Raw genomic sequence first — 24,827 nt, 5'->3', positions numbered from 1 at the left:
CCTGCCTGCTCCCATCTCAGAGTAAAGGACGCATCTGCATCACCTTCCTGGCCCAGTTGGCATTTTGACCAAACCCCCTCCACTCTGCCCCAGCTCGCTCGTGCACTCCGGCCTCGGCCAGATGCTCTTCCAGGACACGTGTGTGGATGCCTCCCTTGCAGCCCCATCTCTGCTCCAGCACCCCATCCCGACCCGTCACCCTATGTAACACGGCACCCACCTTGAAGCCCAGGATCTCTGAAATGCCTTACCTTGCCCTGTGATTTTTTTCATGCCATTTACCACTTTGTTTCATACTAGATACTTTGTTATTGTTTACTGACTGCTGTCCTATTGGAACAGAAGCATTAAGAGGCTAGGGATGCACCTAAACCAGTGTTCTGACCATGGCAAACTGTAAGCACGTAAGACGGAGTGACTGTCCAGACTTTCATACCTGGACCACCACCAACAAACCCAGTACCCAAACAGCACACCAGTCAATGTGACAATATCCCCGTGAGAGTAAAGCATTAAGCTGCCTGATGAGTTCATTACCCTCTCTATGTAATCATGTAGGTGTTGGAAAAAGGCTGTGGGTCTAATTTATGTACTGAATCACAAAGAACAAGAGAGGAAAATTACATACTTCATGGAGAACAAACCCAGAACTGCCAAGGCCTGGCGTTTCTCCACACGGGGGTGTGCCGGGCTCCCAAGGCTGAGGCTGACAGCCACTCCCGACTCCCGTCCTGCTCAGGTCACCAGGAAGGCCATCTTCTCCCTTTATTGCCTTTAGGGAAAAAAGATGCTAGAAATCACAGAACGTAGGGATCCACACCAAGGAAAAAGTGGCCTGGCCTTCACACACATTCCATTTGCTTTTGTTCAACTTGGTGGTGGAGGCAAAAGCACATACTTTTAATCACTGCCTTAATCTGAGTCTTAAATACAGCATTAGGAGACAATGCAAGATTTTACTGAGAAAAAGTGAATTTTTAATTATCTTGTGAATCTACTTAGAAAAACACACACAAGCAATGTTCACAACTATATAAATTTAAACCTTTTGCACTAAAAAAAACAAAAAACAAAAAAACACACGGAACAACAAACACAAAACCACAGGCATGAACTGTAAACCTGCATTAATTATCAACTAGTCTTAAAGTTAATTCTTAGTAGTAATTCAGTATTTTCCTCCTTGGCAATTTTAATGTTTTAGCACCAAATAATCTCCCACAGAGGTACTTGTAACAACTCTGGTTGCCAGTGTAAGGAGATGCTTCTGTAGCACTACTTCACACACACACTGTCCACTCTCACATCCGCACAGACAGGAGGCATGTGGAGATGGATGTCACACGCTGACTTTCAGAGCAATGGAAATAAGACAGAGGGCACACGTGTCACACGTCTTTAATGTAGTGCATTCGTAGAAAAAAGGCCAGCTTTCGCTCCCAGGCGTGCTCTCGTCCTTGTATTTTAATATCATGATTTAGAAGATGCAGACGTTATTGCCTAAATATTATTCTATACATTTCCATCCGTGTTCAGGAAAACACCTTAAACTGCTACTTAATTTACACCACAATTACTGGGTTACAGCTTCAGCTCATTGGCAATTTTGGAAGCGATATTTTTGAAAGCTATGGACGTCCCTGATATCCGTTTAAACCGGACCCCGTTCAGAGACAGTCTCGGCAGCTTGCACACCTCCATCTCCCACTGCACGAGGTTCTCTGCGTGCCCATCGCCGTGGACACAGAAGAGTAAGAAGCGCTCTCTCTGCTCATAGTCGCAGTTATTGGCGTCCAGCACTTTGCGGATTTCCCGCATCATGTCACTGGGATCCATGGAACTAGTGGTTTTCATGCTCCAGGTAAAGCGTAGGGAACGAGGTTTGGCTTCTTTGTTTTCCTCCTTCTGCTCAGCAGACACGTTGCGACTGAAATGCACAGTGGCAGGTTTATTCTTAACTGCACAGAAAAACCCACCTCTTCTGCTCTAGCTAGTGCACGACCTTCAATACAGCGTCATAAATGACTTGCATGTCTTCCCTGCATAGGCTCATGGCTGGTAATCTGCTCCTTTGCTAGCAAGTAATTTATCTATTTTCTCCACCCCCAGCCCCCTCCCCCAATCAAAAGCCACAGACGTGAAACATCTACCTGGCTGAAAAATCTTCACCAGTCAACTGGTGAAAATTAAGAAAATAATTTGTTAAACAGAACTCTTGGGAGTCAGGAAAAGTAGAGAGCGAGCTGAGCACACTTCCAAGAGCCCAGTCCTTGCCATGCAGTCCGGCTGCGGGCGGCAAGGTGCCGTCAGGGCCCTTCACAGGCCCAGCTCAGGGAGGTTGTGTCAGCAGGTGCTCCTGTTCTGCTCGGCCTGACTGCTTCTCCTACCACGAATTTAAAGATTCAATTCATCATAACCTCCACTGTAACTGTTACTCAGGATAACCAGTGACTCAACATAGTTTAAAATCGCTTTCCTGGCAAAGGGCCCCAGATGCTAAGCACAGCTAGGGAGTGGAGGGACCATTCTCTCAGTCCCCTACAACCACCTCAGCATTTTTCCTTCTATTTTGTTAATCTGAACTTCCAATTTCACAGTTAAAAAGAATTCTTAGATGACACTATCTTAGTACTGAAACAGGGAAATGAAATGCTGAGGCTTCTCTGCTGCCGAGCACGGGAATGAGCAGTCTGAATGCAAAGTGCACCGACCTGCACAGTGCAGGCCGTGGTCCTGGGCATGGCTCCCTCAGGAACGCCAGCAGGCACCTCCCCCTCACTGCTCTGCGGCCACCATCTGTTACTAACATTCTCTCAGGTGCATCTGCATGGCTCAACAGGAGGGTGGATACCCAACACTCTTGTGCAGTAAAAACGCCCACTGTATGTACGTTAAATACACTCAATCCTACGGCAAATTCATCAGCGCTGAGGGCGGGCCATAGGTTTTACTACGTACATAGCTCTCCCTGTCATCCACCTGCTAGTAGAATATTCAGTTCGCTTAACGTCTACCAAAACTGTCTGAAAGCTTCCTAAGTATAAAATGCTCTTAAATACTAAACAGGTTACAAAAAAGAAGCAAAAGCTCTCCAAGCTGGGGTGAAGGAAGGAAGGACCAAAACACAAGGAAACAGCAATAGCATAGGTAAGGCAGGGGCAGTGAGCTGGAGTCACAGAGAGGTGGAGCCTGCCTGGGGCAAGGAGTGCAAGAGAAGGGGGGAAAGGCAGGGGGGATGGTGAGAAAACAGCTTCAGGGGGGTGGGGGTGGGGAATGGCATCTCAGAAGAGCTATGAAGACCCCAAGGGATCTCAACAACATGACGGAGGTGGGAGAAAGTCTGTGTGTTGAGCAGAGGAAATCTCCTAAGTGAAGGCAAGGAGGCATGGAAAGCACAGAATGTGTTGAGGGCAAAATCAAATGTACACACGGAAAGCCCTGGCATTTACTGAGCCCTTGATCCTCAGCACACCAGGAGGCAGGTTCTGTTATTCCCTCCCAGCTATGGCTGGGGAAACAAACAGGGCAGCCAGACCTGCTCAAGGCCAGGCTGGGGGATGCTGCCTGACTCACCCCAAACTTCTGCCTCAATTGAGGGGGTTGTGCGTGGGGGAAACTGGGGCTGCTGAGGCCACACAGGGCCTCATATGGACATGGTCAGTCAGGCAATGGGTCCACCGCAGGCTTTCATTCAGGGCAGTCATATGATCAGAGTTGTGCTTTAGAAAGACTAGGAAGAGAGCAAATGGGCTTTAACAAGGACCTGAAACAGCATGGTGGCGAATAGAATAAAAAAGGGCACAAATGGAAGAAATATAGAGTCCTGAGCCCATCTGGTGACTCCCCCACTGCAGCAAAATCCATGCAATGATAGCTACAGAAAATTGAAAAGCAAACCACTCAACTACATAATCATTCTTTTTTTTCTTTCAGCCGCACTGCTTGGCTTGTGGGATCTGAGTTCCCTGACCAGGGGTTGAACCTGGGCAGTTGGCAGTGAAAGCTAGAGTCCTAACCAATGGACTACTAGGGAATTCCTTATATTATCATTCTATAAAGAAAGAAAGAAAAAGAAAGAAAGAAAGAGAGAGAGAGAGAGAAAGAAAGAAAGAAAGAAAGAGAGAGAGAAAGAGAGAAAGAGAAAGAAAGAAAGAAAGAAAGAAAGAAAGAAAGAGAGAAAGAAAAAGAAAGAAAGAAACGAAAGAAAGAAAGGAAAGAAAAGAAAGAAAGAAAAAAAGGAAGGAAGGAAGGAAGAAAAAAGAAAGAAAGCAACAAAAGAAAAGAAAGAGAAACGAAAGAAAGAAAGAAACAAAAGAAAGAAAAGAAAGAAAGAAAAGACATCTAATTTGAAATATGAAAATTCTCCTATGGAATTCCTTGGAGGTCCAGTGGTTAGGACTTGGCACTTTACCTGCGAGGGCCGAGGTTCAATCCCTGGCCGGGGAACTAAGCCACACGACATGGCCAAAAACAATCCGCTTTCATTTCTTGAGACTAGAACTACGTCAGGAGTTCTCACCGTGTCGACAGTGCATCTACCAACTCTCAGACCTCACCTCGGGTCAGGAAAGCTCAGGCAGGAGGAATGAGTATTTTAACATCCAAACAGCTGTGTGAACCCCGGTGGGGCGCGGACCGGGAGGTGGCTGCAGCACTCCAGCGCCCTCACGTGGCCGCCAGGTGCTGGCGGCGGCGGCAGCAGCACACATGCTTCCTGACCCACACACTGCTGACCACACTAATAAGCAATCCCACGTGGAGCAGGACATTCAGAAAAGTGTTGCCTCTGCCACAGAAATGAGGTAAATACCTATAGAATATTTTAAGTAAAAATCATTTCCCTCACCTTGAGCCCTCATATCTCCCGTTCCTCTCATATTCAGTTGGAAGCCTCAATGAATAGAATGTGGAAGCACAGAGAAGTGGGAAAGAGAAAAGAAATCTTACACACCAGTATAGACCAAACCCAATACAAACATAGACATTATAAAATGAACAAATCCGAAGCACTTTTTGGTCACCAGTTGAGCTTATCAAAACTCTTACTCTGAGCATGTGTGATTCAGCCAGAGACCATCTCCATGTATCCATGAAGGCCATGCAAGAGGCTGGCTGCACACTTGCTTCACATACACAACAGGTATTCCTGCCCAGCTCTGGAGTCTGCGCCTACTCACGGCCTTCAACTAGAGTTATTCTGACTTATTAATCACGCCCCAAAGTATAGTGGGTTTTCAATTAAATAATCACAGAGTGGAATTTCTCACAGAAAGAAAGCACTCTTCCCATAGTTTCTGATGAAGAGCTCACGTGAACAAAAACTCTCCGTGACCCACTGGTGGCATCCATATAAAAACCCACAGCCTGGCCCTCTGGTGCGGTGAGAGGCGCAGGCACGACGTGGCCGTAGTGGCAGGTTTTCCCCTCAAGGGCGTGCAAACCTGAGACAGTGAGCAACACCTCTGGTCTCTGGAGTGTCATCATCAAAAAATACCCACCTAGTAAGAATAACATTTGCTACAGTGCTTTAAGTAAAAGTGAGACATACTTTCTTCAGAGGTTGGTGGCAAGTGCCTTTTAGATACAATACTATTTACTCTTCAACTCTTGGAAAATATTAAAACATTTCTGCTATACAGTTGCCCACATCTTAATTTCTGAAAAACCCCAAGAAATGAGGCTATAAGCGTGAATTTTATGCTTATTTTCCAGTATCAGGATATTGGCGAATTTATCTGTCATTTTAAAGCCTTTTGCTAATGCAATTCTTCATGAAATAAAAAAGGACAACATGTTTACCACTTACCTTTTGCATGCTTGAGGCTAATCATTAATTGTACATTGTTACTGAACATCTCATTCTTCAAACAGAAGCATGCTAAGTGTTATTAGTATGAAGACAGAATTATTTGGATGCTAAATAATTCTACCAAAAGAAGAAAATGCACAGAGCATGCATAGGCCTCTTGTTACATGGGTGCCACAGTCCCTTTAAAAATGCCCGACAGAGTTAATCTCTTTCTTTCCAGCTTCCTTTCAAAGAAATAAGTATTTAGTTCTCAGCAGGAAGTTTAGTGTTTAAGGGGGAAAAAAACAGGGCTAGAAAGCCAAACCTGATGTTAATTGCAGGAGCCATTTCGGGGTGAGGATTGAAAAAAAATGTGTATATATAAATCCTACCTTTTGATAAACCTGAATGACATGTTTCTAAAAGAAATTAAGCCAAAAAAAAAAAAATTAACAAAAATGACTTGCACAAGTTGAATAGTCAATTACAGACAGAACAAAAAACAGCAAGTAAAACAGGGCTCCTCTCCTGTCCAACGAACAATGAAACATTGATATTTGATGAAAAAGTAAAATTATCACAAATAATTGAGTACGTGATCTTTTAAAAAGAAATATAAAAAATCTGTACTTGTAAGAAAAAATTTAGCAATAAATATTGACATTAGCTATAATTAAATGTTTTAAGGTTCTTCGGATGGGTATACCTTAAGATAATAAAATTCAACATCTTGTGTTAGAGAAGTCATTTGCAATGTACTACAAATAAAATAACATTTCTCAATTTTCTCCAGAATATTTTATAGACAAAAATATCACCTTATACAGAAACATTAAGCAATTTCATTATAAAATGTTACCCATGAAGAGAAGCATGACATCTCAGGAGGATGACTTATATGTTAATAGAACATCTGTTACAGTGGTTTGATAGAAATCACTTTAAAAAAAAAAGGTCATTGGAGGTTTTTACCTTCCAGTTTTGATAAAACTGACATATAGCACTGGGAGTTTAAAATGAAGTAGACTTTTTTGATCTTTAGATATCAAAATGAATGAAAATTAAATGACAACACTGGGGGTTTCATTTTTATGTTTTATGTAATAAACGAAAGAGTTGTATTTAAAAGAAGTGACTTTGCTTGTTAAAAAAAATTTAAGGAGATGCTTAGGTTGTACTGAACTGAATTTGACAGAAGAAATTTCAAACTATGGCTCAGGCTTGTATGATCATGCAACAAGCATTCCTGGGTGAGCTTGAGCCGGGTTTGTCAGAATATTTCTAAATCTCATTTCTGCGACAGAGCACAGGAGGCACTCAAATGTATTTGCTGAGTGACTAAAGTAATAACTTCCTCAGTTGTTTTTTTTTTCTAATTTGGGATGACTTTGGCATTGCTTCAGATACCTACCAATTTAAAAAGTACCTAACTACTGGAGATAACCACCAATCACTCCATAGTCAGATCAAAAGTGGTACACAGCAGGGTTACACACAGTAGGAAAGATCATGCACGTGAAGACTGATTAAAAGCTCTTTAAAACGTTACGTTCGTTTCCAAATGTTCTACCTGAGAAAAGTCAAGGGGACTTTGGTACCCTAGGACTGGTACCCGCAGGACTGATTTTCTTAACTTTTCCTCCCACAAATCCCTTGAGGTATAAAGAGGAGGAAGCAGCGGGACTACGGCCCTCACGCTCCACCCAGGACCAGGTGGACGAACCTTAGGAGCACAAAGGCACCCGCATTTGTGTCTGGGCTGTTCTGCCCGCAGAGCACAGGTGACTCTGAGTGGCCTGAGCCTACAGCTCTCTAAAGCTCTCACAATATTCAGAGCACAGCCAGGAGCAGAGGGTGAGTTTTCTGATGCCAGTCCTCTTCCCACCATGTCACGGCAGGTCTCCTTGGGGCATCTAAGTGCCAACGCCTGAGCCTTTCCGGCACTAGAACTCTAATCCTCTCAATTATTGTTAGGGGAAGATAAGAAATTTACACTGCAGCAGCAAGGACTCTGACTGCTTTTAAGAATGAAGTGACTGCAACTGAAGTATACCAGGTCTCAGTTTGCAGACTAACAAATAGAAGACTTTCTGCAAAAATTTGGGGATGGAAATTATAAAATCAGATGACCCCCTCAGCCTCCAATTTCAAATATATGAAATAAATTTAATTAGAAAATGAGGGAAAAGGACTCACGTCCACAACAATCCTCTACTGTTTTCTACCAGGGACATTACATGGTGGGCTCAGGGGATCCTTCTAGAGCCATGGACCTGACTCAGCACTCTTCTGCTGTAGGATCTTGAACATGTGCCTTAATCTCTCTGAACCTTGCCTCCAGTTTCTTCTATAAAACTGGGATAATGTCTACTCCACAGGGTAGATTGTGATTAAATGAGTGTGTGAGAAAGAATGCATGTATGTGTATACACACATACCTATTTATGTATATAAAACGAGTATTTCTATATCTATAAATCTACAGACATCTATTTATCTTAGCACACAGTAAGCATTCAGTATATTGTGGCTGATATTATTTTTATCAATGATAGTATTAGGATGATTAAAAAAAAAAATAACAACCCACAAAGCAGACAAATAAATTCAAGGGTTTTAATTACGTGCAAGGCTTTATTTAAAGGGCCCATTACAGACCAAAGTGTAAGGACACAAAGCTGATTGTTCTCTCTGACTGGAGCTTAGACAGACCTGACTGTCACATATCCCTTCTGTGTTCAGGGACCAGAGGGCAAAATACTAGTTGATATTAAGCAGCTTAGTCTCTGAGGAAGGAGTTAAGGCACAGGGAGGCTTGGAATAGTCCCTGGGATGGCCCTGAAAGGAAGCAATGCATTGTTCTGGGGGTCATAGACTCTTTCTTCGGTTGAATTCATTGTCTCTCTTGCTGGCCACAAATGGGCGCCCCAAATCTGGCAAGGCCCTTCAGGCCATCGTGTTCTTCTGCCCAGCCCAGAATGCGACGTCTCAGCAAATGGGCTGAGAAGAGAATAAGAGGGTGGACCAGAAACTTTTGACTTCTCTGACCTCTAGTCAATGCTAGTGGATACCAGAAGTCCTCCATAATCTGATATTCAACATTCTGACAACGAACAGATCACCTGGAGAAAGACAGTCTGATGTGACTTGTCTAAGTTTTAGATGACTGATTTAAAATAAAATTATTGGAGGAATTAAGAAGACTGAAAAGTGATATTTAGTTTACAGGTTAAATAATGACGACGGTGTGGAACAGATCAATAGGCTAATGGGCCACAGGGAGTGCAGGGAAATTGGGGTGGGGGGGGGAAGCCTGTATCATTTTAGATGATGAACAAGAGGGTCTGTAACTGCAAACCTGCAGGACACCTCAGACAGACTAATCCACAGAGAGGCTCAAGTTCAAAGAATTTCCTCCGGGTGTCCTGGAAGTGCAGGGGCTCTCAGGTTTCCTTGGGTGTGGTCTTGGATAAAGGTGCCTTTGTTTATTTGCTTATAGTGCAAAAGTTGTATCTTTTCCTTTTCCTCTTGTAGCAGCCAACGTTTCTAGGCTTTGTAACCTCTAGACTAGATTCTGAAAATAAAGTACCTCAAGGGATCTTTAGAGATTTCCTAACTCCCCAACTGACAGTCTACTGGATATACAAAAGATCTTATAAATGACCAGATACTAGCTTCTTCCTGAGAACAAGGCAGGGATTTTATCTCCAAAACTATATAATAATGTTACCTTGTTCTCATAATAACTTAGGCCAACAGAGAGAACAATTTCAGGATCTAAGCTCTAAGCAACTTAGTGCTCCTCATCGATGGGAATGAAACAAAAGAAAAGGAAACGTGTCTCTCCCCCATGTGTCTCTCCCCCGTATCCAGACAGGGGTGACTACACCACACTGTTCTCCTCAGTGGCTGCTTATGGGGCACTAGGCTCCGGACTAAACTGGATCTGGGGTTTTGCTAAATTGCAGGACACACGCCATGTGGAGAGATGTGTGATTAAAAGGAACAGTAAAGAACAATCTCCGAAGTGCTACAGAACTTTTAGTGTTGTGAAGATTCTGAGCTCTATAATTTCTCTTCTAAAAGGTTCTAAAAGTATAGAGTTAGATATACAAACCAGAAAAATGTAAGCTAAAGACAAAATGAAAAGCATCTGGGCAGTGGCTTCATACAACAGAGGAGAAGACACTTCTTTTGCCCTTGTATTTGCTCCGACCAACCAGCAACACCTGGCACTTACCTCCTTGTGAGTTTGGAAGTTAATTTACTAAAAAGATTAGTGGAGCCTCGGCTTCGAGTCTGTGACAATGGTGTGGCTTCATGGGACAGGCTGGGTGAGGCAGGTGGGCCGTTATACGTGGCAGTGCGCCGCTCCCGGGGCTGGCCGTGGAAAGTGCTACGACTGGCAGTGCCTCTTGGGAAGCGGGTTCGATCCGGGGTGGTGGCGCTGCTAATACTGTGTGTTGAAGCAACTGGAGCTCTCTGGTCAGGAATAGCGCTATGAGATCAGAAAATGACAGATTCTTAAATCTCTATTCACAAAACCCTGGCTTTGTAGCAAACAGGGCACACAAACATTTACAATCACAACATACCTTTCATACAGAGTGGAGAAAACCAGTTATATAAATCCAGATCCAAGGGGTATTTTACAGGACTTAGGAGCAAAAGGTAAGTTAAATGCCAAAGGGTACCAAAGGAATAGTATATAATGAAACAAAACCTCATGGAGTTTAAAGGAACAGTACATACATATTTTCAAGGACAAGATTAATGCAGGGAAATTCTAGAACAAAGAACAGCTAACTCAAGCTTTTTTTCCTTTGTTTCCCTCTCAAACTGCTTACATGCAGAAAACCTTGCCAACAACAAAAGAAATAAAGACTATGCAGGTGAAACTGAAGAAGAGGCAACTAAAAAGTTTTGGATGCACAAAAAATGGCACAAGTATTGTAAAATTCCACATGCTAAAAGCAACCTGGAGAGAAGGGGGAATTTCTTACACCCTTTACAGTATGCAAAGGCATGAAGACACAAAGATGACCAGGGACACCATGAGACAGGATGTGCTTAACTAAAACCACACATAGGAAGGACACTTTGTGGACAACTGGAACAAAATCTTGGACTATAAAATCCACAGCACAAAATTAAGAAGCAGTGGGTACACATTAGTTTCACAAGGAATGTGCGTTTTTCTTACATAGCCTTGAAGTTATCTCCTTCACTGTCTATTGGAGGTAACATCATCTTGGGGTGCCCAGAGGCTGACATGGACATCGACTTCTGATGTCTCAGCCGACAGGTAGAAGATGTCTTACAAACAGAGGCAGGGCTAGCTGCATAAGCGAACACTTCTGTCAGGCTGGGAGGGGGTTTGGGTTCAGGCAGAGGCAGAAACAACAGTATGATGGACTAGTGACAAAAAGAGCAACCTGTTGTTCAGAACACATAACCTTCCTCCCCAAACCATCTCATTTCTGTCAAAGAACAAAAATCTCTTAAACTTGTTTTGGGGATTCTGGAGCAACTGCTAATTTGTATCTGCTTTTTTTTTTAAAAACAGTAATTTAAAAAGTTTATTAGCTTTAAAATGAATCTATACTTATGAGCACACTGCTCTCGACCTGTTCCCAAAGCGCACCGTCATATTTTAAATGGACTAGTAAAATTACGGGTATAGTAGTAGCTAGTTTTATTTATCAAAGTAGCCTATGTTGTTAAAACCTTCGTACTCAAAGGACATTCACTTTTTTATAAGCAACACTCACAATTCCTAAGGGGTTAACAGAGCCCCATTTTTCAAGGTAGGAAAACTAATAAGAGCGAATTAACTGCTTATAGACAGAAAGAGTGACAAAAGTGGCTGCATATCTGCAGTTTCACCTGGCACAGACAGCTACGGGGCAAAACTACCTAAGGGAGTTTACCCTATCCTCAATTTCAGCTTGGTCATCATGGCCTTCGAATTTCAAGGGGCAGTTTCTTTCCTTTAAGGATAATCAGGGATTTAGAATTCTGACCATACTCTTTCAGTGTCTTTCTGCAGAAACCCTTTCAAAGCCTGAAACCTAGAAACCATCAGGTTCTTTCCCCACATCCAGAGCAACTGGGACATCTTGTTGGTGTTAACTTCCTAGTAGCACTTCAACGAGCCCAGCCTCCCCACCTCTACTTTGAGGGTCTTCGTACAGACCTTTATCTCTCACAGGTCCAACCCTCAGCCACTTATCTTCACTGCTCTCTGGGTCTCCAATTTCACACTTTCCAATCTGTGCACCATAGAGCTGTGAACTTTCTAAAAATGCAAACCTGACCTTGTCATTCATATGCGTTTAACATTGCAAAAGTACACTGCATCTTCAGGATAAAGTTTAAACTCCTCACCCTGGCATCCAAGTTGCATCCTCAGGCACCCACAGCCTGGCCCCTGCCATCTCTCCAGGTTTGACCTTCCACTGTTACCTGCTTGAACTAGACTTTTGGGCCCACCCGATGACATGCAGTCTCTTGGTCATGCATCAGGTCAAAGAACTTTTGCAGGAGCTATTCTCTGTATCTGGAGAGCTGGCATCTTTCTATTTTCATCAAAATTCAACCCAGAGGTCATCCCCTCCGTGAAGTCTTCACCAGTGCCCTCTCCCATCAGGAGTTACTCATCCCCTCTGTATACTCAGTGCAGACACCTATTACTGCACACCACACTATACCGCAGTGACTCCTATCTGCTTGTGTGCCCTGGAAACACGGCCTGCAACCTCATTGCATCCCTGGTATCTCCTAACTGAAAAGGTACATTAGTGAAAGGAGTCCCTGGGATTCTAACAGTTCCAACATGAAGGAGACAGGTCTTTACAATAAACTTCTCAAGAAGATCTGCTTGTCCCTGCATTTTTGTCTGACAATCCTGCCATCTGACTTGGAGGAGTGGCTCTAATATAGTCACAGAACTGGAAACAAATTCCTTATAAAGATTAAAATAGATTCACTTTTGTGTTTTTGACAGTCTTTTCTTTTGGCAACAGCATCTGAATTCTGTTCTGGTAGGAATAGGTTTTTGGTCTCTCGATGTCGTTGACTCCACTCCAGACTTTCCCAGCTACCCTGGCCAGTGACAGGTTTAGAGATGGGCACATGGCCAGAGACAGACCAACACAGCCCAGGAGACAGCCCCAGGGCTCCTGCTTGAGCAGAGCTGAGTGTGGGAAGATGTCAAGGCTGATGTTGTTGAGCCCACCGAGGAACTCCTGCAGAAGCAGCAGAACTATGAGATGAATCCTGACTCTATCCCTGGACTTTTTTAGTTATAGGGATTCACAGATGCCCTTTTAAATTTAAATTTGTTTAGACTGGGTTTCTGTAACCTGCAACAGAGAGAGTCCTAAGTGATTCAACTATCTGAAGAAATGCTTTGTTGTTTCCAATGTGCACATACAGACACACATACACATAGATACATACAATTTTACTTTAATAAGTTACAGATAAATACAACTGTCTTTGTGCTCTACTATCTGCTCAGAGCAGGTCAAGAGTCAACACACTTTATCCCCCTGCTCAGCTGCTGGCGTTCTCTTGTCCAAATTAGGAGCTAGGATCAATAGATGCATTAAACAAAAGCAGGGGAAGAAGATGAGGCAGGGTTATTTGGCATCTTCCCTGGAGAATATACATGGTCCCAAAGACTCTGGGTAAGGAAATGACTCTTACGCAGCATCTCAAGCAGGGAGATGTTCAGTCTCTTCCCCATGAGGCCGTCGCCCCCTGGCTGCACAGTGCAGGCAAGACTGAGTGGGCAGATACTTTTGCAACAAAAAATGGACCCTCCTTACAGTCAGAGACCTTCTTAAAAAGGAAGTGTAAATTGATATATCCATGATAAATTATTAAATTTTGGACATAATCTTGAAATTATTTCTTTAGAAATTTAATCATGTCACATCACGAGTTCCACAAAGCAAGCAACAAAACAGTTGTTCTTTTCTGACTTCTAAAGTAGGCCTAGCACCTCAATTTAGGAAGTAGTAAACTCAATAAATGTTTGAATTTCAAGTTTGTACAAGCTCAAAAAAATTCTATTTACAACAGACAACCCCAACATTGCAATGGGCTGCATCAAGTTGGCTGTTGTTAAAGCTGGACAAAATTTTTCCCCCAGAAAAGTGGCAAAAATGATGGTTATATTTCATAAACTATCCCACAAAAATCTACATAAACAAAACAGTAGCTCTATTATACTTTTAGTAGTTCTGGGTCTAAGGAAAAATTATTTTTTAAACCTTAATTTATAGAAATAGCATTATTTCTTAAAATTCAAATTGTGTGACGTTCTTATTAATCTTCTGGTTCTATATCTATCTCGGATAACCTTTTTAAAAATTCGAATCCACTGAAGGCTATTAAAGGAGAGGTATTTTCAATCTGTTTGATATGACATCTATCCCATATCAGAACATTCTGATATGAAACATTTTAGTTGCAGATTCAAAGCATACTCAGTGATTGGGAAAAAGCAGAATTAAAAATATAATCCAAAGATACATGTGTTAACTGTGCTAAAACCTTCTTTGCTCATTTTGTTTTTATTAACCATATCATTCTCTTGTTGCAATTCTGTAAAAATACTCATATAAGAAAAAAGTCCAGCATATTGAAGGCTAAAATGGGAATTAATGTCCTTCTTCCAGGAGTTAACAGAGACTCAGGCATCCTGTACCTCACTAGTATTTTAGTCAAGGAATAAGACACATATATATGGGAGAGGAAAAAGCAACAACTGACGAAAGAAGTCATCTGTGTACAGAGAAGGCTCAGTGCATAATTTATGACTCAAGCCTCTATTTTAAGGGTGAGATAGCTGTCACATTCAATGCCTCCCTTAACTGAAAATAAAAAATATGACCACTAGTTTGGCACTCAAACCTCCAACATTTTCCCACAATTTTTCAATTCATTTGTAAGAGAGAAAAAGAAGATCCAGATATTATTAAAATTAGGGACCCCATCTTGTGCGGTTGGAGGCTCTGTTTGACTAAGGATAAGACACTTTCAGAAGCAAAGCATTTAGATAATTGATGCTATCAGACACAATGAGGCCCAGGTTGCGATAAAGGAGGCAGCCCCACTGAGGAAGGCGTCTGCAGGTAGAACACAGAGACAGGTAAAGACTCCAAAGAAACTGGAGTATTCTTAGAACTGTTTCCAAACAGGGAACTGAATAATTGTAGGAACGGAGAATTAGAGGAGCATATGCACACACAAAAACACAAATTGAGGGAGCAGACAGTAGATCTTGGTCTTTACAGCCTTTTAAATAAAAGCCTGACTCTGAACCTTAGAGAACTGTATATTCTAAAGTTCAAAAGGAATCCGATAGAATAGTTCAACAATTTAGAAGAATTTGTAAAAAGAAGGGTCATGAAACAGCATTTTTCTAGTTCTACAGACTAAAATCCATAACATATTAGAAACTTTTGGGAATTCTCTGGCGGTCCAGTGGTTAGGACTTGGCACTTTCACTGTGGGGGCCCGGGTTCAATCCCTGGTCAGGGAACTAAGTTCCCATGGGGGGTGGGGGGGCAGCATGGAGTGAGGGAGGAAGAAACTTCTATTTAAGTTTGCTACTGATATCTCCTATTCAATCACTGTGAACTAGAAGAAATTTGATAGGTTTGAGAATGTAACTGTAATAAAAGAAAATTTACCAAAGAATAGATCACTATTAAAAATTAATATACCAATCATTAACTTGTAAGCTATCTAGCCCAGTTGCTCTAAGCAAGTTATTAACAGTTTTTAACCACAAGGAAAAGGACAATGTTAAATTAAGCATACACAGAGGAAATCAGAAGATAGAATACTGGGATGTAAATATTTCTAAAAATTCACTGAAAAATGAATGTAATCTCATATAATAGCTTTTATCTTTACGTCAATTCAAACATAAGCAGTCTGTGGAAAACGGAACTGACAAAATGGTCTGGTTTTAAGGATGAAAGAGGATAGAACTTCCGTTTAAGTTGTTACAGAAGTTAAGTGATCAAACATTTCATTTGACTGATGAGATCTAAAGGAAACAGAAACCTTACGATGCAATTTCAGAAAGTAAATGTCAGAAAAGGAGGAAAAACAATTTTGATGTTACATGTGAGAATGTGATATGACCAAACAACATTCAAGTTGAGAGGCAGGGGACAATGAAAGATGATGTGACTTTATTTTATGGATTTGTACTCTAGAATGGTATCTGCTCACTTTGACCTAATCTTACCATTTTGAATTTAGTTTTATACTACTCTTCCAAACAGAAAGAAGGAAAATCATGCCCATTTGGGAAATCTGTTCTATTCAGAATATATTTAACTACTCTACCAATCCAATTTTTTTTTTCCTCTCTCTTTTCTCTCTGCCCAAACTTAGCTCTACTCCACGCTTTCTGGATCTACTTAATCCCACTTTTCTGACTCTATTTCTTATTTTGAAACTCCAAGACAGTTGTTTGCATGATCTGACTCCTTACTAATATATTACTGTGTTAGGACTTTAAATTATGCTTATCCAGTGTACGATCGCCTCACCAGCAGATTAGAATCATTCAGGAGATTGCACTCTCCATTTCTCTGGGATACTCAAATGTGTCTCTTTTAGAGTGAAGACTGTGTTACTACTCGTCCACCATACCCCTCTGGCACACTGCTGACCCACAGCTGAAGGCTCACCCACCCCGCCTGGTGCTCCACGTCCTCCTCAGGTGTGGCTCCCTGTCCCAGGTACTCATCCTTCCCCCTTCCAGCCTTGGTTCAAGTCATTCATGTGCATAAAATGATCTCCATTTCCCTGTTCATAATTCTACAATTAAACCACAGCTTAATATCTATTTCCTTTGGGAAAGCTCCCTGGTTTAACTCAACCCTTCCAATCACCATACACAGCTGGCCGGGAGGATAAGCTCTGGACAGTGAGAGGAATTTGCAATTCTGGAACCTCACTAAAACTCTGCATTCAAATTTAACTTACCATTACAGAATACTTACCACTACTATTTGAATTTTGATTATAAAAACTGAGAAGTAAATATCCTTCCATTTCTCGTGAGAAAAACAAATTTTCTTGTAAACAGGTAAAATTTCATACCTGTTTTCTTTGCCATTCTGAATTACTGAATGTCTATCAGCTGTAGTTCTTTCACTGCAAACATAAGTATTCCGCCGCGTCATTCCACCAGATGCTGTATTGCTCTATGAAAAAAAAAAGGGCATTTTGGTCTTAAACTATTTAGTAAGTATAGTACAACGGGAAAAAAAAAAAACCAAACCTCATGGAAATAAATGTGAAAACTCAGTCTTTATTTATTTTTTTGAAAACTCAGTCTTTAAATAAACCTACACTAAAATATCAACAGTACTGGCCACCAGATGAGAGAAGAGGATGAAGGCAGCATCCTCTACCCTTTTTCCTACCCTCCATTATTTCTGCAATAATGAACAATGGCTATGGTAAAGTGACTCTGAAAAGTTGGCTATAATAATCTATAGAGTAATAACTCATGGATTATTTAAAACAAAGCAGGAAGATAGATCCACTATTTTTAAAAGGTAATACTTTCAAACTAAAAATTTAAAAGGCAAGGATTATAAATATAAGGTAATTATACAAATACAATTTTAAAAAATATTAAAGTTAAAACTGTAAAACTATTAGGAAAAAAAAGGATAAATCTGCATGACCTTGGATTTGACAAGAGATTCAGATACGACACACACACAAAAGTATGAGTAACAAAAAGAAAAAAATAAATTGGACTTTATTAAAATTAGAAACTTTTGTGCATCAAAGAACACTATCAAGAATGCGAAAAGAGAATTTACAGGAGAAAATATTTGCAAATCCTATATTTGGTAAAGGCTTAATATCCAGAATATATAAAGAACTCTTACAACTCAACCACAAGATGACAAACAACCCAATTTAAAAATGGGCAAAGGACTTGAAGAGACATTTTTCTAAAGAAGGCATACAAATGACCAACAAAGACATGAAAAGATGGTGAACATCACTGGTCATTTAGGAAACACAAATCAAAACCACAATGAGGTACCACTTCACACCCACTAGGATACCTATAATAAAAAAACCAGGAAATAACAAGTACTGGCAAGGATGTGGAGAAACAGGGACTCAAATATGGTAAGGATGTAAAATAGTGCAGCTGCTGTACACAAACGCTTACAGCATCATTATTCATAATAACCAAAAGGTAGGAACAATCTAATGTCCATCAATGGGTCAGTAGATAAACTGTGGCATATAAAAGGAATGAGTTCACCCAACAACTTCGATGAACCTTGAAAATATTATAGTTAGTGAAAGAAGCCAGATACAAAAGGCTTGTATGAGCCCATTTATATGAAATATCCAGAACTGGCAAACCTATCAGGAGAGAAAGCAGATTAGGGGTTGCCAGGGGCTGGGGGAGGGAGGATTGGAGAGTGATTACTTAATGAGCATGGGGTGTTGTTAGGTGTTTCGGAACTAGGGAGAGGTAGAGGTTGCACAACACTGTGAATGCACCAGGTGCCACTGAACAGTATGCTTCAACTGGCTAATTACATGTCATGTGAATTTCATATCAATTTTGAAAAAGCTAATACTTTCAAAATTAAAAAGGAACAAAAGTCACAAGTAAGAACTTTTATCAGATAATTTAAAAATAGAGATAAAAGCAGCCACCTTTAATACAGCATGAGTAGATCATGTATAGGGGAACTCTGAAGACAAATGGGAGAAAATTATTACAACATACTTTTTCCCCTTATAATCAAATATGAGTGGCTAATAATGCTTGGGATATATTTTCAAAAGGGGGGTCTGCAGATGAGGAGAGTGAAGGAATGGAAGTTATGAAGGCAGAGAGCAAGATCCTTTACTTCTGGTAACTGTCAACAGAAGTTGGAGGCTGAAATTAAATTGCAGGGCTATGAAATGAAATGACGATCCAATTTCAATGCATTAGGAAGCCAAAATAAAAAACCTTTCCACAATGTTTACTCTGATAAAGCACACAGTCAGAGGTGGAGCACACAAAACCTTTTGGGCTCTTTAAAACAGGAGGACAAAGGGAGCAGCACAGCTTCCATGAGGGCTCCTCACTTTGGGGTTTCTTTAGGGTAGAGGGAAGGCTTTGTCACTGTTAACTTTTAGGGAAAAATGCGGTTACAGAATATCTTTAAAACTGTTCATTCTCTGTGAATTCTTTTTAAATTACTTTTGGGGTCTTTCAGTTACAACATAAATAAGTCATGGGGATGCAATGTACAGCACGGTGACTACAGTTAACAATACTGTATTGTATATTTGAAAGTTGCTAAGAGAATAAATCTAAGAAGTTCTCATCATAAGAAAAAAAATTCTGTAATATATATGATGACAGATGTAAACTAAAAGAGATTATTTCACAATAAATATAAACATCAAATCACAAACAAAATTATTTTTGGAGTGCTAAGAATAATAATCACTACCTTAGGTCACAGAACACATTTCAATTCTCAGAAAAGTTTCTGAGACTGAATAGATTCAATTTAACAAATACTACCTACTTACTAGGGAGATTTTGTTAAGGGCAGGGATTACAAGCTGGATTCAGGTCAGCAGTATAATTTTAGACAATCACCTAACTTTAATTTCTTCATCTTAAACTTTAGCTAACACATGGAAAAGCACTCAGCATGGTCCCTGGCACATTAGGTAAAGACTCAGTCAAGCTCTGTATTTGAAAGAGCCCTTTGAGATGCAGGGCAAACACCACATTCCTGGCACTCAGATCTCACGGTGGTGCCCTGCAGAGACTCCTCCAGACTTCCGTTTGCAATCACCTGTCTGCACTGTCACCGTTTTATTTACTTCCTCTGTTAGATTATGAGGTCTTTCTATCTCTCAGCACCTGATACAATCTAATGCTCAGCAGATGTTTATGGAGTGACTGACACAAAGGATCTGATCATTCATCCTGTGGGATGGGGCTCAAGTGATCCCTACAGGTGGAGACTGTGCATGGTGGCCTGGTGCACGAGGCTTTCTAGGCACATGAGAACACAGGAGCAAAACGTCTATGTCATTTCAATGCGTCAATGCTACAATCCTAGGCATGCTCTACAGTTCGGCAATACTTACACTGGGGACAGTGGAGCTTTTCTTACGTTCAGGAATATCTGCCTTATTGGGGTTACTTGCATTCCCAAGCATGGGACTGGCTGGAGCAATTCCCTTTCCTCCAACAGCACTGCTGCTTGGTTTCCGGGAGGGAATTCCATCTTCTTTGAGGTCACTATCTGCGGTGCTGGTCTGACTCCTTTTCGGATATGCCACAACTGAAGGAATAGCTGGTCCAGCTAAAATAAAGAGTACACTTTTTAGAGGTCAGAATATAGTTTTATATTTTATCCTGTGAAAATAAACCTTTTATAAGATGACCCAAGATTTCTATGCATCTAAGAAAATATAAGACACTAAAATCTTCTAAGATGCTTCTCATTTATGCATGTCTTCCCTATGCAATGAATTCAATTTTAAAATTTCACTTATTAGTCCCTAACTTTCTACTTAAAAATTCTGTTTTCAATTAATAAGCGTATATAGTTGTCCTACTGAAACACCTTCACGAGAGGGGGGTGTTATTGGACAGATAAATAAGCAAACCAACTTGATGCACACATCGTGCAGAACGGACTGCTTCACCTGGTATCAATACATCTGAGTGAACCTCATCCTTTTTGTACAAAAGATGCCTTCACCTTTGGGAAAAGAACAGTACGGATTTACAGGCCATTTCTTTTGAAGTTTTACCTTGCATCTTTTTAAAAACACTCATAATCTTCTAGATAAACAGGAATTTGAGTAGACAAGGAAAGGCAGTACAAGCAGAGGAAAGTATATTCCTCATGCAGGTGACAGGGGGGACGCTGGATGGATGTTCCCGGTCATACCCCTCCCTCCCCAGGAGGAGGGTGCCTAGGGACATACCAGGGCTATTAACTGATGTCCTGCAATAAATTACCTAGAGACTTGGAGTTCAAAGAATGATAAAGGAGATTTGGAGTTCAAAGAATTTTGGAAACGAACAAGATAACTAGTATATTCATTATATATGACATCCAGTGGTAATCTTAAGGAACAGCACCAAATGCTCATAATTTATGGCAGAAAAGACTTTATATTTTAGGTCTATTAAAAAATGGATGGTGGGGGGTGGGGGGGGAGGAAGGGACTGGGAGTTTGGGGTTAGTAGATGCAAACTACTACATATAGAATGGATAAACAACAAGGTCCTACTGTATACTACAGGGAATTATATTCAATGTCCTGAGATAAATCATAATGGAAAAGAATATGAAAAAGAATGTATATATATGTATAACTGAATCACTCTGCTGTAGAGCTGAAATTAACACAACATTGTAAATCAATTATACCTCAATAGAAAAATAAATTAATAAAAAAAATGGATGGGGTAGGGTACAAAAAAGCTACTTCTTGGACAAAAATCTAAATGGTACCTCTAGCGAATTTCCTGGCAGTCCAGTGGTTTGGACTCTGTGCTTTCACTGCCAAGGGCCTGGGTTCAATCCCTGGTTGGGGAACTAAGATCCCACAAGCCACACAGCATTTCAAATAAATAAATAAATGCAAAATCTATTTGGAACTGAATTAAAAGTAAACAAAGGGACTTCCCTGGGGTCTAGTGGTTAAGACTCCACTCCCAATGCAGGGGGGCCCGGGTTTGATCCCTGGTCAGGGAACTAGATCCCACATGCATAACACAACTAAGAAGCCCACATGCCACAACTAAGAGTCTGCATTCCACAACTAAAGATTCTGAACGCTGCAACAAAGGATCCTGCACGTCGCAATGAAGATTCCGCAGGCTACAAACAAGACCCGGTGCAGGCAAAAAAAAAAAAAAAAAAAAAAAGCAAACAAAGATTTGATTTTATTCATGGGAGAAAAACAACTTCTCAGTCTGGCAATTTTAACATATAAGACAAAGAATCAGCCACGTACGGGGTGATACTACCCTTAGTACTTATCTTTCTTCTCAATATCATGATACATCTAATGACATTCTGAACCTTTAGGGTTACTATCAATTTGTTTTGAAACATTTATTATTTCTATTTAGAAAATTAAAAAAAAATTTTTTTATTTTAGGATTCGAGATTGTGCATGAAACAGCTACTGATACAACTCACTGACCTCACTCAGGATGCTCCAGTTTTACCTGCAATTGTGTGTGTGTGCGCATGTGTGTGTACTCAGCTCTACACACGTTAATCACATGTGCAGATTCATGTGATCACCACCAGTCAAGACACAGACCAGCTCTATTTCAAGGATCTTGTGGCACAGCCACAGCTACCTCTCTTTCACCTCAAGTCCCTTCCCTAAATCCTGGCAACCGCCAATGTGTTCTCATCTCTGTAATTTCGTCCTTTCAAGAATGTTATGTGGTCATTCAAAAAGACACATGCACTCCAATGTTCATTGCAGCACTATTTACAATAGCCAGGACATGGAAGCAACCTAAATGCCCATCAACAGATGAATGGATGAAAAAGATGTGCTACATACATACAATGGAATATTACTCAGCTGTAAAAAGCAATGAAACTGGGACATTTGTAGAGACATGGATGGACCTAGAGACTGTCATACAGAGTGAACTGAGTCAGAAAGAGAAAAACAAATATCATATATTAACACATGTATGTGGAATATAGAAAAATGGTACAAATCAAAGGCAGAAATAGAGACACAGATGTAGAGAACAAACATATGGACAGCAAGTGGGGAAAGTGGGGAGGGTTGAGGGGGAATGAATTGGGAGACTGGGATACCAAATAGTACACTCTAAATATATGCAGTTTATTGCATGTTAACTGTATCTCAATAAAAGTTCTTAAAATAAAAAAAAAGGAATGTTATGTGGGACTTCCTAGGTGGCGCAGTGGTTAAGAATCCACCTGCCAATGCAGGGGACACAGGTTTGAGCCCTGCTCCAGGAAGATTCCACATGCCATGGAGCAACTAAGCCCATGCGCCACAACTATTGAAGTCAGTGTGCCTAGAGCCCATGCTCTGCAACAAGAGAAGCCACAGCAATGAGGAGTCGGGGAACCACAATGAAGAGTAGCTCCTGCTCACCACAACCAGAGAAAGCCTGTGTGCAGCAAAGAAGACCCAACACAGCCAATAAATAAATATATCAAAAAAAAAAAAAGTTATGTGAATGAAATCAATGTAACCCTTTGATTGTTTCCCCCACTCAGCATAATTCCCTTGAGATCAACCCAAACTGTTGTCTTTATCAATACTTTTTCCTTTTTATTGCTGAGTAGTGTTCCATGGTATGGATGTATCACACAAAAATGTGATTTTTCTTTTTTTTTGGGGGGGCCATACTGTACAGGTTGCAAGATCGTAGTTCCCCAACCAGGGATCAAACCTGGGACATGACAGTGAAAGTGCCTGGAGTCCTAACTAATCACTGGACTGCCAGGGATTCCCCAAAATGTGATTTTTATGTAGTCAAATTTGTTAAGTCTTTTATTTCTTAGTATTTGGGGCCATAATTAAAAAGACCTTCACTAGTCCACATTACAAAGCAAATTATCTCATATTTTCTTTCAATATTTATGTTTTTTAAATATATATTTACATCTTTATTCCAGCTGGAATCCAATCTTGTATAAGATGTGAGAAATGGATGCAAATTTATTTTTTTCTGATCACCACCAACCTCCCTAATACCATTTATTGATTAATAGAACAGTAATTCTTCACCTTTTTTTTTCTTAAATAAAAGAACCCCTTGAAAATCTGATAAAGGTCACCGTTCCTAGAAAAAAATGTACATACATACACAGGGGGGTTCACATATGGGACCCAAATTAAGAAACACAAATAAAAATTGTTACGATTTTACAGAAGCAGGCAGAAATAAAATCCTTGGCATCCAGAGGTAGGGAACAAGGGGAGAGATGAGAGGGGTGGGAGGGCAAGTTAAAAGCTGGTCTGGCTATAGGCGTGTCTGCCTTCACTTGGTACTAAGTGGATGTGCTTTACTAGAGTTCATCATTTGGAACCTATCCCATTTTCAGCACTTAAATGAACAGTGCCAGGCATAATCAAATCTTTTTTTTTTTTTTTGCTGACCACTAACTTCATCCCCAAAAAGAATAAAAAGAATGTGGAATTGGGTCAGTGACTTTCTGTATACAGAATTTCTGGAAATATTATTTTGTGAACTTCTTAATATCAGAGGCTCCAAGAAAGGATGATGATTATTATAAAAGCACTACTACAAGAGGTAATGGGCAGGTGAGTGGACAGAGCCACAGGACCAGGGACAGGAGTCCTGGGTTCTGTCTCAGGCATTCCCACTTCTATTTAACTCAGAAGACCTGATGAGCTCTCCTGACCTATTTCCTTATTGCTAATACAGGGGTCTGGTGAGCTCTTTTTAGCTCTAAAATTTTCTGAGCTGGGGAAAAACGGCATTACCAATCCAGATGGATTCTCCTTAAAGAAGAATGAACTTATTAAGATAGTCACTAGGGACACGAGAAAACTCCATTACCAGGTCTCTTCCAGGATTTAGGAACAATTCCCTTTAAACCGGTTGATTCAGAGCAACTTGTAGGCATTTTGCTAATTGCTCTGCAGTACACAGAAAACCCCTCCTTGTTAGCAACTGATATGAACACAAGAGACAGAGACCCAGATCAACACGTGGTTTACAAATGCCATCTGCACAAATCCTGGCATCAGACAGGTCCTGAGCTTTCAGTTATTCCCTAGAAAATAGGTAACAGATAGTTTACTGACAGTGTCAGTACAATGTGCTGCTTCAGCCCAAACCACATCAGCAGCAGGAAGAGAAATGGAAACCAGGCAAAGTGTCATCACTTTTGGTACAAAACCAAAGCTATAGACAACCAGGATACCCTGTGCAGTTCTAAGTGCCAAATCTCAAGGTGAAAGA

The 24,827-nt window shown here is 40.8% G+C and overlaps 1 protein-coding gene across 10 annotated transcripts in view; it reads right to left on the bottom strand.

Moving 5' to 3' along the window:
- Positions 1-954: 954 nt before the first annotated feature.
- Positions 955-24,827, bottom strand: part of MARK3 (microtubule affinity regulating kinase 3) — a 103,517-nt gene continuing 79,644 nt past the window's right edge. For 4 of the 10 annotated variants that reach the window (XM_057730584.1, XM_057730587.1, XM_057730593.1 and 1 more), the window contains 6 exons: positions 19,961-20,178; positions 16,922-17,025; positions 10,029-10,286; positions 6,181-6,207; positions 4,847-4,891; positions 955-1,927 (listed from right to left, as the gene is read on the bottom strand). In XM_057730584.1, the coding sequence (XP_057586567.1) occupies positions 1,582-1,927; positions 4,847-4,891; positions 6,181-6,207; positions 10,029-10,286; positions 16,922-17,025; positions 19,961-20,178 (998 nt within the window). In that variant the 3' untranslated portion in view covers positions 955-1,581. The other 6 variants (XM_057730585.1, XM_057730589.1, XM_057730588.1 and 3 more) reach the window with 4 other exon arrangements.

This window comes from Hippopotamus amphibius, chromosome 4 (assembly GCF_030028045.1).
Source record: "Hippopotamus amphibius kiboko isolate mHipAmp2 chromosome 4, mHipAmp2.hap2, whole genome shotgun sequence".
Taxonomy (NCBI): Eukaryota; Metazoa; Chordata; class Mammalia; order Artiodactyla; family Hippopotamidae; genus Hippopotamus; species Hippopotamus amphibius.
Note: the sequence above shows the minus strand (reverse complement) of the source record. Positions and strands in the feature narration are given on the sequence as shown.